The 17,480-nt window shown below is 42.7% G+C and overlaps 1 protein-coding gene across 1 annotated transcript in view; it reads right to left on the bottom strand.

The window, feature by feature from the left end:
- Window positions 1-17,480, bottom strand: part of nrm (neuromusculin) — a 692,888-nt gene that overhangs the window by 134,145 nt on the left and 541,263 nt on the right. Inside the window, exon 5 of the mRNA XM_071593903.1 lies at window positions 16,299-16,469. Coding sequence (XP_071450004.1) covers window positions 16,299-16,469 — 171 coding nt within the window. The remainder of the gene's footprint in view (window positions 1-16,298; window positions 16,470-17,480) is intronic.

Here is a 17,480-nt window from a genome sequence, read left to right as displayed (position 1 = left end):
TCAATCTCGAAGTGAGCATTTGCGTCAGGTTTAGAGAAAATCAACAAGCACATCCGAGCAAGTAACACAACACAGAGAGTAATTCCACCACTGAAATTATTTGCAGGAGTGAAACTTGCATTTAGGCTAGGTTTTGTGATGCCTCATTAAATCAAATTGTTAGCAATCGTGAGCGTTAACTTGACGCGGAAATTATCGATTAATAGAATTTTATGACCAAATAAGAATGCTCATTTATGAGTGTGAACATTGTGACCGTAGTGATATCGTCTGTAGTTTATTGAACTATTTAACGGACTATCCTGACCTGAACTGGTGGTATTAAAATTGAGTTTTAGTTTTAACCTGAGGTTAAGGTTAACTTTTAATTCATACCAGACCTTATAAAACCTAGCCTTAGTGTTACCGATGTACTCAATACTAAAGTTTTGTGGGTACAGAGAAGAACAGTGACGAACACGTACTCACTTAGCTCACGAATGCTGCAATTAAATTTAATTGAAATTTTCATCTGAACCACGCAAATGTTTTAGATAAAATATCAAAATATAGAGAACAATACTATTTTAAGTACAAGGTGAAGTGCAAAAATTTGAAAAGCTCCAGGAGTAAAAATAAGTTTCCTGATTTGAGCATTCCGACGATATATTGTCTTTAAATAAAATAATTGACCTCGTTTCTCAGAACATCAGAGATCTGGGCATAAAAATGATCTCTTGCCCATTAGGCTCCCCTAAATCACAAAATGTATCAAGACCCTGCAAGGGAATAAATACACACGACGGCGGTCCAGAGGACACCTTCCGTTGTGGTGCAGCGTGAGAAGTGGTGGAAGAGGGAACCGAGAATGGTCTTGGCAACGGCCAATCTCTCGGCTCTCGTCGTGCGAGTAGCATCGTGGTGCAGAAGTCATCAACTCTTTTCCCTCAAACACGGGCGTTTTCTTCGTATTGCTTCACGCAACCGGCATTCAACTTGTACGAAGTACTCTCAATTGATCGTTTGACCTTTTGGCAAGAAGGGTACATTATGCCGAGCACCCTTCACTACGCGAAATCACGAAATTCACGTTACATTTTGAACACCTAATATCGATTTTTAAACCTCGCCATCATTCGGAATGACAAGATGGAAACCAGATATTACCGCGGGAATTAGTGTCAATCACTTGTTTCCTGGTAAAAAATAATCTGCATAAGTATGCAGATTGTCAATAAAGAGACGAATACGTTTTTTTGCAATCGATTCCAAAAAGTATCGAGCAGTGAGTTACTACATTAGTTGAAATTTATATTGAACTTCGTGGAAATATACTTTACATCCATTATGTGATGTACTTGCCCTTAACTATTGTTTCCTGAATATTTAGTCGTACTTCAGGCGGTGAACAGCGGCGCACATCTCGAAATCGTCCTCCCTGCGCACACATTGACGCGATTTTCAAGGACCGCGTTAGTTTGATTGAGCATATGTTCGATGCCACGAGGACCTCGGACCGACTTTTGGCGCTGGAGAATTTATGAAACTCACTTAGAGTTTTATCGAACCATGATGGAAATTTAAGGCAGCATCGCAGCCTTGTTAAATACACACTTTTATACTTTGCAGCACTTTTCCCATCACTTCGAATTTTTTATTTGGAGCGAATAACTCGTGCGGAGCAAATGATGAACCGTCTCGCCTTGACAGAACGACGCAGGAAAGGACTCCGACACTCGCCACAGTTTCACACTTTGCAAATGGTTGGATCGGCCCATCAAATGAAGGCGACCAAGCGTCTTAAGAGAAGAAGTCGCCGGCCCTCGGGGGCGCTCCTGGCGATCGGGGCACGCAACGCATCGCACGGGAATGTGATCGGGAGCGATCGGTCGCTCTCCATAAGGGAACGTACGTGTGAAGGAGAGTCCGGCCGAGGGGGATTCGGGGGTTAGTGGATTGGCCGTCTGGCGTGCACGACGACGCGTCCTCTCGGCTTTCCTTTTCAAATCCTTGGCTAAGCACCTCCAAGCCATCGCCCCTCCCTCCGCCCGTCCCTCCCTCCCTCCACATTCCCTTCTTTCAACCCCCGACCACTCCCACCCATTCACTTCTCCACGGAGCATTGCCAACTTTCGCGGTTTGCGGTGAATTTTTGAAGGAACTTGAAAATACTATTTGGCGTTCTACATACAGACTCCCTACCGATCTGATTCTTTCGGTACTCAACAAAACAATTCCATTTCATCAATAGGTGAGAGACTTTGACGACTCTCTGTTCATTGAAATGGGTACCCGAGAGGGAAGAGGAGCGTTCGGCACTTGACCGGAAGTCGCCGGTTGGATTCCGGATGGTGCCGCAGGGAAATCCCAGTTTGACTCAAACTGTGATTTTTCAAGTGCATACCATATAGTTCTTATTGCCTGTCGTCACCACAGGCGGTACAGGGAATTGAATTATCGGCTTTGTTCAAGCGTATGAATTCCACACACGGATGGGCTAAGATTTAGGCTTTGAACTTCACCCTTAACCTATCTATTTAACCATCCGTTCCGGGTGACCACTGTCGGCGGTAGTTCCCGAAAAGCACAGCACTATGGGAAGGGCACACTGTAATTCTGGGCGTTCCTTTGAGAAATGTCTTCCTTCTCCTACTCCTGGGATGACTGGCTGCTTGTTTTAAAAAATGAAACGATTTTCTTCTGAAGTCGGCGGCTTCTGAAGCACCCACCAAATCACTTCCCATAATCCACCTGCTTGTCCCTGCATCCTCCCGGCTCGAATACACACTCGCTCATTGGATTGCACCATCTCCGATTATCTCAAATCCTCATTAGAAATGTGAAAATTATTCCATCAAACGTGTTAAGCGAACTTGATCAGTAACAGGAGTACTCGCAACTTTCCGACAAAAAGTATTCAAGGTTACGGTTCTCCAGTTCCATGGATACGGATCGCCGTAAAGTTACGAAGGTTTTTAAGTATGATATTGGAAAGGACCCTTGGGTCTAAACCCTGTCATTACCCCTGGAGATTAATGGTAGAAATAATTCCATTCGATGCAGGAGCTGGATAAAGTACATCAAAGTACACTAAAGAGTTCGCATAAACAGAATAAGACTCAGCAGCAATACATTCAAGATTTACTTAGGGCAAAATCATAACCTCGATTGCCCGTTGAAAACATATGGATGAATAGTCAAGAGAATAATAAAATGCAACTTTGGAACGGACACAAGAACTTAATCATCCTTTTGCCAATATGCAAATCTGCAAGCCATGTAAAACCTTACACCTACTTACACATTTAATTGTGAGATTCAAGCGCCATCGACACATAAAAGAGACAAAAAAGTATAATTTGTGTGTCATTATCATTTTCCCCCCAATTGAACTGGTCTTAGTCGTCATAAATTATGAACCTTGGTTTAATTCATTATTTACTAGCCATTCCGATTAGTCGCTAAAAGTGAAGGTATATGCGAGCATTCCCAAACCATGTAGAAAAGGAATGCCATTCTACAAGGGTAAAATACAAGTAAATACTTTTTCAGATTTCGTTATTCTTAAATCCTTCTTCGAAAATAAATGTTTCCATTCACCCACGTATCAAGAGTGATCAACGCGGATCGGTCGGTTGGGCGATATTGTACCGTTGATAGTAATATTTTACTACTAATTTACTCAATTTCTGCGAGTTTTTTTGCATATATCTTTCCTTATTCCCTAAACAAGACTTGTACAGTTTATTCCAATTATATCAGACACCCGGTTTTTAAACCCCACAATAGACGCGGTAGCGGGCCGAGGAATCAGCGAGATGCCAGTCGGGCAGTATCATATTTGACATATTCAGGACAGCGTAATCAATTCGCACAGTACCCCCTGAGCGGATGCGGTTCCAAAATCGGTGATCCGCGGAATCAGATCTTCTAATCAAACTAGGGCTTCGGCAAAAGAAATAATTCGATTATTTTTCACGGGCCAAGAATCACTTATCTACAATTCCAGATTGTTTTAATGCTGCCATCACCGACATCCCTTTCTTGACGCGGCGCCCCACGCTTGGGAACGCCATGAACCGCGACCCTTAACCTCCCACGGCACATAACTTCAGCGATTAATAGGCTGATGTGCCATGGTCACGGGGCGTGGCGGGAATCGTGATCGGATCCCATTCCCCCCGCCGGAAGGCCTCCTTCCATCGTCATCCGCGCGGGTGGTAGCCCTGTCGGGGTGCGCCCCTCGGGATGACACGGCGGTGGGAGTGAAGGACCACGAGACGGCCCTTACAATGCAAATTAAAACAGGAAGACCGCCATCATAAAATAAGCCTTGCTCTACTGCGGGAGTGGAATACCAAGCAACGCCGGCCGTTATGGCGAGCAGTGGAGGGGCCAGGGGCGGTCGGCGACGAGGGGGGTACCTACCCGCCCTTCTCCCCACTTACACCTGAGATAGCGAGGGAGAGGGTTTCAGATTGCGCAATACACCCCCACCTTAGAAATAAAACACGTGAAGCACGATTTATGTTACCGGGCGATCCAATTGCATATCACTGCAATAATTAAACAATTAATGAGTCGCCCCTTATGCTGATTAAGTGCAGCGGTGGTGGGAGAAGTGCATTTTTTCCTTCACTCACGAGGGAGGTCCTATAGCACTTTCGAACCCTGCGCAGGATTTAAAAAAGTCGAGTGTTTCGGGCGGAGAGGTTTTTTTTTCACGGGGAAACAAGGTTTTTATGTTTACTATCCCAACTTCTCAAAATTCATCGGAAATGGACGAATGAATTCAAGATGTGTGGGGTGCGTGGGGTTAAATGTTCTTGCATGAATGCATGGCATGATTTTTTATGGATGCATCACTTTCTGGTTTTTGCATGCGGTTTTTTTTTCTAAATTACGGGTGGTGTCCTAACACAACCCGCCGCAAGTAACCTAATTTATATATGATGATTACAAAGATGGATGAGCGGAGAATATGGAAGAATGTAAATACAGAGTTGGGCAAGATTAAGTAAAAAGAGTCAAACAATAAATTGAGGCGGACAACAAATAAAGCAAAAGAAACATGGTGGAATTCACAGTGCGAGGATATGGAAAGTCTGCAGAGGAAGGGTTAAATCGGTGCGCTGTACAGCTAAGTTAAATCTTTATCGGGAAATATGAAAGGGAGATCTATGCTAACAGTTAGAGATAAGGCGGGTAAGGCAATAGTTGACACAGGGAAGATCCAAGAGAGATGGAAGGAGTATATAGAAGAACTGTACAGTAAAGAACTTCCAAAGTTAGACATTGAACAAGATTATGACGTACAGGAAAATAGCTTAGGTCCAGGCATACTAGACAATGAGATAGAAAGGGCATAAGGGAGATGAAACTAAATAAGGCCGTGGGGGTGGATAACATTCCCGCGGAACTATTGAAATGTTTAGGAAAATGTGGGAGGAAGAGGCTATATGGGCTGATCCGTAGTATTTATGAGGAAGGAATATGGACTGAAGATTTTGTGAGAGCAGTTTTAGTTCCTATTCCGAAAAAGGCAAAGGCTACATCATTTGAGGACTACAGGACAATAAGTTTGATATCCCACGCAGCTAAAGTTGTTCTCAGGATCATAAACAAAAGGATAGAGAGTAGGGCAAATGATTACTTAGGGGATGATCAGTTTGGGTTTAGGAAGGGGAGAGGTACTCGTGATGCCATTGTAGTAATGAGATGATTAATCGAGAGGAATATAGAACACAACCAGGACGTATTTGCCTGTTTCGTAGATTTCGAAAAAGCGTTTGATAGAGTGAAATGGGAAAAACTAATGAGTCTATTGCAGAAAATAGGAATAGATTGGAGGGAAAGGAGGCTAATCCGCAACCTGTACATGTCTCAAACTGCACAGGTGCGGGTGCGGGAAGAGGTGTAAGGCAGGGTTGCCCATTATCACCGTTGCTGTTCAAGCTGTATGCAGAGGAAATGATTAAAGAGGCATGGGAAGAACTCGAGGTAGGCATGAAATTGGGCGCAGAATTCGTAAAATCAATTAGGTTTGCTGATGGCCAAGGTTTAGTTTGCCAGTCAGCCAAGGTGTTTAAAGCATTGATTAGTGAATTGGAAATTCAGTTCGACAGGTATGGGATGAAAATCAATATTAATAAAATAAAGGTTATGTGATTTGCGCTAGAAAGATAGAAGAATTACGCCAGGGAAAGAGACTTTCACAAGGAGGGAGTTGATGACAGACACGTTGAGTAAGGATATTAAGAAAAGTCTCGAAAAAACTTTGATATGAAGCGTAGCTATGTGCGGCCCGGAAACGTGGTCATTGAAACAGGAGGATAGACGTAGACTGGAGGCTATTTAAATGTGGGTTTGGGGAAGAATGGAGGAGGTGAAATGGACAGAGAAGAAAACTAATGTGGAAGTACTTAGTATGATGAGTGAAGAGAGGGGTTTGTTGGGAGAAATCCTATTGAGGCAGGAAAAATGGATAAAGGGGATATTGACCGGCCGTGGGATGTTGAGACTGTAATAGAGGGGAGAATACTGGGCAAACGAGGAAAGGGAAGGAACAAGATAGGTATGTTGGACGGGATGAAGGGAGGAAGAAAGTTCTCAGAGATGAAGAGAGACCTGATGTAGAGTACGAAACTGGATTTAGTGTTTTGTTAGGAATCACAAAATCTTTATTTAATAACTGTGTCCATCCAAAAACCTACCTTAAACGGTAGATTACCTTATATATATATATATATATATATATATATATATATATATATATATATATATATATAATGGGCTGACACAATATAACACAAATAGAAAAGAATAGACACATTTAAAAGAACACTCACACGGTAAATTGTTCGAGCTTTCGGCCCTCTCAGAGGCCTTCTTCAAGAGAGACATATATATATATATATATATATATATATATATATATATATATATATATATATATATACATTCAAACACGAAATGCCGCCAAACGGCGAATAAATACTCATATATACAGAAACAGATATAAGGAAAAGGGATAGGAACACATATAAAGGACGAACACAATAAAGGTGGGGAAGGCGGAATCGAACGGATCACAAGAGTAAAAATATCTCCTCAACCGGGACTCGAACACCGGATCTTTCCACTTGCCGGGCGGATGCTCTTAACCACTTGAGCTATCGAGGATAGTCAATTTACTCTGAGATCCGTGGGTCTAATATGTCGCCAAGCGCCCCGATTCTTTCAGCCAAGAGATGGCGTCAGGGGGCAGTTTCACCCACCAAAGGAGAAATAGACAATACACAAGGAAAGGAAAGGACAGTGGGTTAGAATTCATACAACATCATACAGGAAAGGAACAGTGCGTTTCGTGGCACGCATAGCCAGAAGAAAGAGATGAGCCACATTGGCCAAATACACATTCAAACACGAAATGCCGCCAAACGGCGAATAAATACTCATATATACAGAAACAGATATAAGGAAAAGGGATAGGAACACATATAAAGGACGAACACAATAAAGGTGGGGAAGGCGGAATCGAACGGATCACAAGAGTAAAAATATCTCCTCAACCGGGACTCGAACACCGGATCTTTCCACTTGCCGGGCGGATGCTCTTAACCACTTGAGCTATCGAGGATAGTCAATTTACTCTGAGATCCGTGGGTCTAATATGTCGCCAAGCGCCCCGATTCTTTCAGCCAAGAGATGGCGTCAGGGGGCAGTTTCACCCACCAAAGGAGAAATAGACAATACACAAGGAAAGGAAAGGACAGTGGGTTAGAATTCATACAACATCATACAGGAAAGGAACAGTGCGTTTCGTGGCACGCATAGCCAGAAGAAAGAGATGAGCCACATTGGCCAAATACACATTCAAACACGAAACGCACTGTTCCTTTCCTGTATGATGTTGTATGAATTCTAACCCACTGTCCTTTCCTTTCCTTGTGTATTGTCTATTTCTCCTTTGGTGGGTGAAACTGCCCCCTGACGCCATCTCTTGGCTGAAAGAATCGGGGCGCTTGGCGACATATTAGACCCACGGATCTCAGAGTAAATTGACTATCCTCGATAGCTCAAGTGGTTAAGAGCATCCGCCCGGCAAGTGGAAAGATCCGGTGTTCGAGTCCCGGTTGAGGAGATATTTTTACTCTTGTGATCCGTTCGATTCCGCCTTCCCCACCTTTATTGTGTTCGTCCTTTATATGTGTTCCTATCCCTTTTCCTTATATCTGTTTCTGTATATATGAATATATATATATATATATATATATATATATATATATATATATATATATATATATATATATATATATATATATATCTTTTCCACCTTTATAATCCTCGATATTCTCCTGAAGAACTTGGTTCACAGTAATGATGAATAAACATTTTGATATCAAAATTTTTTAACTTTCACATTGAAATAAACAAAGTGTATGCTACCCTGGATGGTACTTTTTTTCTTAAAAATCTCCCGTTATGTTTCACTAATGTTTCGAGTAGCAAATTATCCTCTCGTATCATATCGAAAATATGAATTAATGTTTAATTTCTATGCATCTATCTATTCTTCATTGTATTCGTATATACTAGTTATTCCTACGTTTTTTAACGCTTCGTCCATCCCAGCAATTGCTGCCAGATTTTTCATTGAAATATTTGGAGAATATCGATGGAATTACTATCGCTCTTGACGATGACGGCTCTTTGGCAAAAGTTAATATATCTTGTTCATTGCGCGAAGGGAATACAATTTTTGTTCAAGAAGTCTTTTTCAATGTGTTGAGTAAAAACGGAGAAGAGCTCAGCATTGAACCAAAACATTAGAGGTTCGTCTCGCGCAGCGAAGCATCATTCATTAGCAAAAGTAAGATACTATTCCTTCCAGGGGGAAATGAATATTTATAGAATTTAGTCAAAGGCTTTACTCATATGAGAAAGGACATTTACAGGGCACACTTCCCTTATGCAGGATCCTCAAGAGAGGACGCTGCTAGCATATCACGAAATACAGGCCTGTAATTCCCCGAGTGCAGATGAGACTGGAGAGGACAGAGCCCGCGCGATACAGCACCACATGTGAGGCAGCGTGCTTTGCAAATTATGTCAGTAGGCCGATGTCAGCAGCTGCGGGTGGAATTTTAAGTGTCAGCTGAGATTGATTATGATTATAAGAAGAGTAAATGGCAGTTGACTGTACTTCTGACAGCCATCAGATTAGAATCATAGGATGACACCTTCGAAAGGTTAGCCATCAGGACAGAATGAGAAAAATAAGGTAGCACACCATTTTGGGATTTAAAAGAGCGCCATTTTCTTACAGAGCTCGCAATCAAATAAAGAGAACCAGTCGCACACCGCAACAATTAAAATTGAATGACGTGTCCATCCGTCAACTAGTAAATTCATTCAAAATACAATTTTAGGTCTATGAATTGCATGAAATTATCTATTGTTGATTAATAGGTATGAATATAATATAAAAGGCAAATTATTTGCCGAGGGTCAATTGGTAACAGTTTACTTTGGTATTTTTTTCTTTCCTAATGATCCACAATCATGATATATTTTAATATAGAATGATTGCCCGGGAAGAGCAGGATCGGGCGGTTGAAGCAAGACCGGATGACTACTGGTCTGATATTCACATCTGCCATGCATGCTTTTTGAGTGACCATTCGCAAAAACGATGGAATTCCTCATATGCTTTTATTGGCCATTTAGTATATCGGTATCATAAGCCATGGTTTCCGCAAAAGTTATGAAGGTGAAATATGAACCACGAGTGTGATCCCACATCATCGAGGCCCGTGCATTCGTCGTTCGCACGGCAAGAAGGTTACGCGCTCGTTTCCACGCATCAACATGCAAGTAATTCAGGACGGAATCCGCCGCTGGGACGAGTGAAACAAAAGTGAAAAAGCACGGGTGAAGAAGACAGGGTGGAAAGAGTCAATATTGACAAAGATACTGAGGATTCCATGTTGCCTAGTTCGTACGTTGGCGATTGCATCATTCCTCCCGATGTCGCAACCACAACCACACTCTTCCCTCGTTCCCCCACGGACCGCGCAATTATTCAATCCACGTTCGATGTGTCCCAAATGCTCCCAATACGAGGGCAAGGTGAAAAGTTCTCGGGCTTACACAGAGATGGCGTTCCAATCAGCGAAACCGTATTAATCCTGCCTAGTTGCACGTGTCATTAGTTCTTAAGACATGTTTCAAATTGTTATCTCGAGTAGTTTGTTTATACGTAGTGTTGCAGTAGACGTCTTTCGTGTTTTTCGTTAAAAATGGAAAAACTTGAATTTCGTGCGGTCATAAAGTTCTTCGTTTCGGACGGATCCACTTCGCGCGGAGATTCATCCGAAGTTGACGTAAGTGTAACTCTACATCTCCATTGTCAGGAATACTGATGGTGGGGAAACACTGGAACAAGTGCGTTGAATTCAAGGGAGATTATGTGGAAAATGAAATCATTTTTAGTTGAAAATTGCAGGATTTCATTGTCTGGCCAAAAACTTTTCACCTCACCCTCGTACGTCCTATGTGTAAAATTCCTTACTTTTTTATGCACATCTAAATAATTCCCATCAGACTACTGGGAAGGTGCGCGGCATGCCACGTATCCAAGGAGATCTGTACCATATTTTATTCACTTATTCATCGGCATTTTTCTCCAACGCTGCTATTTACAAATGCAAACCCTTTTCGACGCGGAATCGGTCGTCCCACCTGTGTTGAAGTGTTGGGCCCGATGCTTTGGTGACATCCAAGTACTACGCACTCGCCGTCGGGATCGCTTTTTGAAATGGTTCCGGATAAGCAGGCGATTGAATGTTCTTATTTTATTTCAACAAATATGTACGCGTTAAGGCAAACCTTAGAATTCAGTTCAAGACGGTGCACAGTTCGCACCTACCCCGCTATTAATGTGAAAGCGGAAAATAGCAAAGTCTAACCTTTAAATTTCCTGTAAAGGCGACAAGAAGTTACCCATTGGCACTATTCTACCTAACAACTTTTCCATGAAACCTCTGGGCTTTTCACCTCCACACTTACAAGGTTCGCATAACGCGAAACTATATGCCCACAAACCAGCATAGTGAAATATTTTTTCGACCCCACGTACTTTCCACCGCCCCTCAATCCATCTAACATGCCTCATCGTTTCGCCTTTCCGCCCTCTTTACACATTCTCCTTTATTAAAAAATATTAAATATTCTCTTGCCACTCAATATACAATAAGGCAATTACGGTGCCCACGGATAGAGAGGGAGTAAGGGAGGGAGCGTTTGGTATGGGAAGTGGGCCCACTATTACAATCGAGATATTGTTGCTTATCAGTAGGTTTAGAGTGGACAGAGGTCAGGAATTTGTTATTGCTTAGGAAAATATTGACATCGAGGAAGGTGATCTGAGAGGATGAAATGATGGAGGTGAATGGCATAGATGAGGAATCATTGACTTGGGAGATGAAGGAATTGAGGGAATCTATACATATCACTATCACATATATACTATATATGTGGCCAGAGTAGAAAGATGTCATCAATGTTTCGGAGCCACAGGAGGGGTTGCAGAGGATAATTGGAAAGGAAATTCTCTTCCAGGACACCGAGGTGGAGGTTAGCATATGAAGGGCTGAATCTACTTCCCATGGCACAGCCCTTAATTTGGATGTAAAAGTTATTGTGGAAAGAAAAACAGTTGCAGGTGAGAATGAAATTAGAAAGATTATTGAGAAATTCGGTGCTGGGGATGTGAGGGGTAGGGCGTTTGGAGAGGAAGTAACGTAGGGAAGAATGGCCTTCTTGCTGAGGGATGGAAGTGTATAGGGAGGTGACATCGATAGTAGCCATAGTAATTTGGGTATCGGGAGGGACCGAAGCTGAAAGGAGCAATCTGAGGAAGTGGTAGGTATCTTTTATAAAGGAGCGAACTAAAGGTTGGAGGTAGTGGTCCACAAAGGCGGAAATTCTTTCAGTCGGAGAGCTGCGAGAGGAGACTATAGGGCGGCCTGGGTTGTTGGGTTGTGGATCTTAGGAAGGATGTAGAAGTGTGGGGTGTGTGGTAGGGAAGGGGAAAGGAGGGAGATGTCCCCGGGGGATAGAGTCTCCTTAGGGCCGTTGTATCGGAGGAAAGTGATTATTCCCTCTTGGAATGCGGGTTTAGGATCAGCAGGAATAGGTTTATAGGAAGAAGTGTCGGAGAGTAATTTGTTAGCTTCTTGTAGGTAGTCTGCTGTGTTTAGGTCAACCACTGTCAAACCTTTGTCGGCGGAAGTGATGACACCAAATGATATACTAGTATAAATATATGCATGCATATATGTGTGTATATATATACATATATACACACAAACACACACACATATATATTTATAAATATATATATATATATATACATATATATATATATATACACATATGTATATACCCATATGTATATATAACCATAAAACCATAAACACAGTAATCAACCCAAAGGTCGGCTTAGTAGGTGATGGTAGAGTTCACCCAGTACTAAGCCCGATAGCGTGTGAAATTCACACATCAGGGTAGGGGGGCCACTTCCTTTCCCTGTGTTAGTTATGGTTCCCCAGGAAGACCTGGTACCCGAAAAATCACATAGGTTGGGTGGAGCTGCAGGTGCCCAGAGTGCCTTGCCCGGGAATCGAACCCGGGACCCTCCGGTCAGTAGTCCAACGCTCTATCCACTGGACTACCGCGACCCAATATATATATATATATATATATATATATAATAATAATTATTATTATTAGTTAATCTACCGGTTGAGGTAGGTTTTTGGATGGACAAAGCTACTAAATAAAACATTTTGTGACTCCTAACAAAACACAAAATCCAGCATCCTACTCCATATCAGGTTCCTCTTCATCTCTGAGTACTTTCTTCCTCCCTTCATCCCGTCCAACATCCCTATCCTGTTCCTTCCCTTTCCTCGTTTGCCTAACATTCTCCCCTAAATTACAGTCTTCAACATCCCGCTGCCGGTCAATACCCCCTTCATCCACTTTTCCTGCCTCCAAAGGATTTCTCCCAACAAACCCCTCTCTTCGCCCACCATAGCAGACCGGCAGTGGGATGTTGAAGACCTTAATTGAGAGGAGAATGTTAGGCAAACGCGGAAAGGGAATGAACGGGATAGGGGTGTTGGATGGGATGAAGGGAGGAAGAAAGTACTCAGAGCTGAAGAGGGACCTGATGTAGAGTAGGGCGTTGTGTTTTGCTGGGGGTCACAAATTGTTGAATTAGTAATTTTGTCCATCCAAAAACCTACCTTAACCGGTAGATTACCTAATAATAATACAGTTAAGAGCCTCCGCCCGGCAAGTGGAAAGATCCGGAATTCCCGGTCCAGGGAAATATTTTTACATTCGTTATCTGCTTGATTCCGCCTTCCCCACCTCTCCTGTGTTCGTCCTTTGTGTTTGTTCCTATCTCTTTTCCTTATATCTGTTTCTATATAAATGAGTGTATATATTTATATACATATACGATTGTACATATTTCGCATTACTGTTCGTATTAGAAAGCTGACTTTGATAGCTTTACGAATACTTTCCTTTACATTAAATTTGGAAAGCCGTCTATGATACCTGTAGCTTCTAAGGATTTTAATATTAACTCTGATATTTAAAACGATTCATTGCACTTGTATCGTTTTACCTTATCTATGCGTCAGGCCCTAAATGTTCTGCCCACACGATTCTCGAGAGATGAAATACGAGCAGGTCTCTTCGCCACGGTCCCTCATTACCACACATTTATCCCATGAGCTGCGAGCGCCACGCGATGACCGCCTTTGAAATCCTTTCATTTGATCCCCTTTTTACTCCTCCCTCTCCGTCATTCTCTTCCCATCCTCGCCAGAGAGTTCCACTGCATGGAACGAATCCACATTGTGCGAAATATTTCCTAGAGCGGGGAGAGGGTCCCCACGGCCTTGAAGGTTGGATTCCACGGGTTCAATTCCACGCCCTTCGAAAGCGTCCATAGTTTCCCAGTGGAAATAACTCAAAAGTTCTTTTATGCGCCTCTTGGAAATGTATTTTGCGTGGAGTGCCCGAAAATTCACTTATTTCATCCCTCGGCCCCATAAACCTTACTACCATTCTCTTCGGATTCGGGGCATGACGAATCTTAGAATGATATGCAGCAGTGGCGAGGGGCGCCTCCATTTAACATTTTAAGTGAGATATTTTGAGATCACATTTAGAGAACTGCCGCTGCCATAAAATATTTGATAAATGGATTTCAAATTGCGAATATGGCCGTTTTTGAGCGTGGCCACCATTTTTTCCAGACACGCATTCTCGACTATTTCCGATTACCTCGAAAACCATGCCGCCCTCTTCCCCGAGTCTCTTCCGAGGCTCAGTTTTATTTTTTTTTGTGGTTCATCTCCGATCGCTTCACGTGCCACTGGCATCACAAGCACTGGCATGTGAAGCGATACCTGGCATCACCACTCGGGCGAATGCTGATACAATCCGTTTCATTTGCGGACATTTTCAGGAAACTCGTATTCGATAGACTTTGCTGAAAACTTTGAACACATTGAAGGGCACTTCAAATTGAACTAAGTAATCATATGCATGGTCCATTATGAAAGTCATGCGCATGAGTTTATTATGACGTCATTATCTATGGCAGCGCGGTAATACCGGTCGGGAAATGTGGCGGGGGGTCTGCCTTTCCAACGCAGCTAGTCGTCAGTTTGCTCCGAGTAGTCTGAGCGGAAAGACGTGCCTCCGCGTGAAGTGTGTTTTTCGACTTTGTAATACAGAAAGACACGGTCAAGCTCCACCATGACAATGCTCCCAGCCACACGTCTTTCATCGTTACCCTCTTCCTGGCCAGGAGCACCACCCCTGTAGTTCCCTAGCTCCCTTCGAGTTCCCACTTGTCTCCAAGCGAATTTTATTTGTTTCCCCAACTGAAGAGAGAGCTGAAAGTAAAGTATTGAAAGAGCGTGGAAAACATCCATAAGCATAGTACAACGTTCCAGAGCTACCTTACCGTCGAAGTGTTTCAGGGTGCCTTCCAGGCGTGGCAGACTCGTCTCCGCAAGTGTATTATGGATGCAGGGGGAGAGAGTATTTTGATGAATTGTAAGTATTCGTACGAGTGCGATCAATAAATCTATTTTTTTCCTGAGAATGCGCATTACTTTTATGAAGGACCATGTATATCCTGAAGTTACATATGACCGTTTCTCGTAATTGATGGACTCATGAGCCGGATGATTTCACTTCATGCCTTCGCATTCCCACATTGGTTCCACCATTTACACTCATATTCGTCGAAAGCGATAAATAAGAGGCGGCCACGAGATTGATTGAATAAATGACGATGGGCAATCAATTTTCTTCGAGTTTGTCGGCGGATAACAAGCTGGGAGGCACTTCAGAGTGCCACGTGCCTTCAGCAGGGAAGGATTGTAAACATATGGAAGTCAATCATAACCACTCAATTCGATTTGCATTGAAAATCGAGCATTCAGGTAAAGAAGAAGCATTTGGGCTCACGGTATGTGTACTGTAATTACGTGGCGATGTTGTCCCTACGTGCTAATTGTAAGGTTTTTGAATTTTGAATCATCATGCATTAACACAATAAACACGGGCATCAGAGAATCGAAAGCAGGCGATAGAGAGGTCATAATATAAAAACAACCCAAATTAAGCATCAACATATTCAGACACTACTTTGCAAACTGCCGTCTTTTAACCTGTTGGTCTTTGCCAAAACTATTCATAGCCACTTATGTTTTCCCATCTAAATAATTACAGGGAAAACGAGTTCACAAGTTAAAAATTAATTACCACTTACATTTTTATTATACCTACAAAGAAATACACAAACAAAATTCCATTCGTAAAAAAAGTTTATCCGGCTCGTTAAAGGTTTGATTTCTCTAATTGTGAAACCGCTCGCAACATTTTCATAAGGTGATATAAATGAATTCAAAAACTTTCCAAAAAGACGATAGTCTAAATAAATTAACAAGCACGTCACGAAATAAATCAATTGAAAAAATTCTGATCAAAACGATAGACTTACACTTTTAAGAATCACTTTTGATGACCATACGATATAATATTTTACTCCCCAGGCCGGCTTTTCAGTCAGGATTCAAAAATTTAAAATTGGACTCACGTCGTAAGCAAGCAAACATCAAGCGTGTCCTCAATGACTCATACCTTAAGAACTGAAAGCCGCATCGCTTCACCCGAGGACGCAACACTTAAATTTTCTCAAGATTAGAATAAGATGGACTCACCGTGGACGTCGACCTCGACCCAGGAGAGGACGAAGCCGCCCTGGTCGGCAAGGGCAGGGCTGGCCACTCGACACTCGTACTTGGCGCCGAGGTCCCCCCGGCCCAGCGACAGGGAGATCTTGGAGCGGGACTTGGAGGAGCCTCCCGGAGCGCCCTCCACCTCCGCCTTGCCTGCGAACAGCGGAGAGCGCAGAACCGAAGGGTGAACGGAGAGAGAAGAGGGAACATCACACTCACGTTACACTGCAGAGATATCACACAGGCGCTTAAAAGGTTCGCCATTCAAATAATTCCTCAGCAGCAGTCTACCTGATTACAGTGGGTTTCTAATGTAGCCCGGCAGGACACACTTCCAATTCCCAAATAATGACACTTCGAAAACACCACACTTCATTTTAAAATAACCCATTTCTCTAGTTATTTAACCTCCTCCTTACTCTACCGATTCTTTCCTTCCCTATTCCTCGTTTTCCCAACATTCTCTCCTCTTTGTAAGGTGACCAACATATAGTATGGCTAACATTGATTTTTCGTGGAAATCTATGCCGATATCTCGGTCAACTAGTTGACCATCAAGAGAAGTGAGATTTTGATACCGGGGCGAAGTCCTTAGAAGATAGCTTCCCCAACCTTTCAGTCTATCTTATCTTCCCCATTCCTTTACACACCCACATCCCCAAAGTCTCCAATCAACGCTTATCCTCCTGTCTCAAAGACCACGTTTCCGAGACACACAAGACTAAGTTCCGTGGTAAACTTTTCACTAGTACCACGACCACCGCTTTTAAAGTCCCGAAATCCCCCCCCCCCAGCAATACCATCAACTCCTACCCCCCCCCCTCCTGTGTCTGAAGGGTACCTGCTCAACAGCCGAATGTTTAACTTAGATCTGTTGATTCCGCGAGTCGGTGAAACGCATTGTGCCGCAAAATAAAACAGTTTATTCGGACATGAAACAATTCCGCGAAGTGAAGCCTGAAAGTGCATTAAGTATATTTTCACTAATATTTTCTTTACGCCTTTATTGAAACGCATGTCACGAAATCCCATGCCTTTGAAAACATAACGGAGAAAATAAATAGAATAGAGATAGAGAGAGACAATCAAGGATGTCATATACTCATGTATCTAGTCAAATAATTTCATGTTCGCGATATCAACCTTGCGTAAGAAGGAAGCGGT

This window comes from Hetaerina americana, unplaced genomic scaffold (assembly GCF_022747635.1).
Source record: "Hetaerina americana unplaced genomic scaffold, ioHetAmer1.1.p SCAF_6, whole genome shotgun sequence".
Lineage (NCBI taxonomy): Eukaryota > Metazoa > Arthropoda > Insecta > Odonata > Calopterygidae > Hetaerina > Hetaerina americana.
The sequence above is the reverse complement of the archived record's forward strand: the minus strand, read 5'-3'. Positions and strand labels throughout refer to the sequence as shown.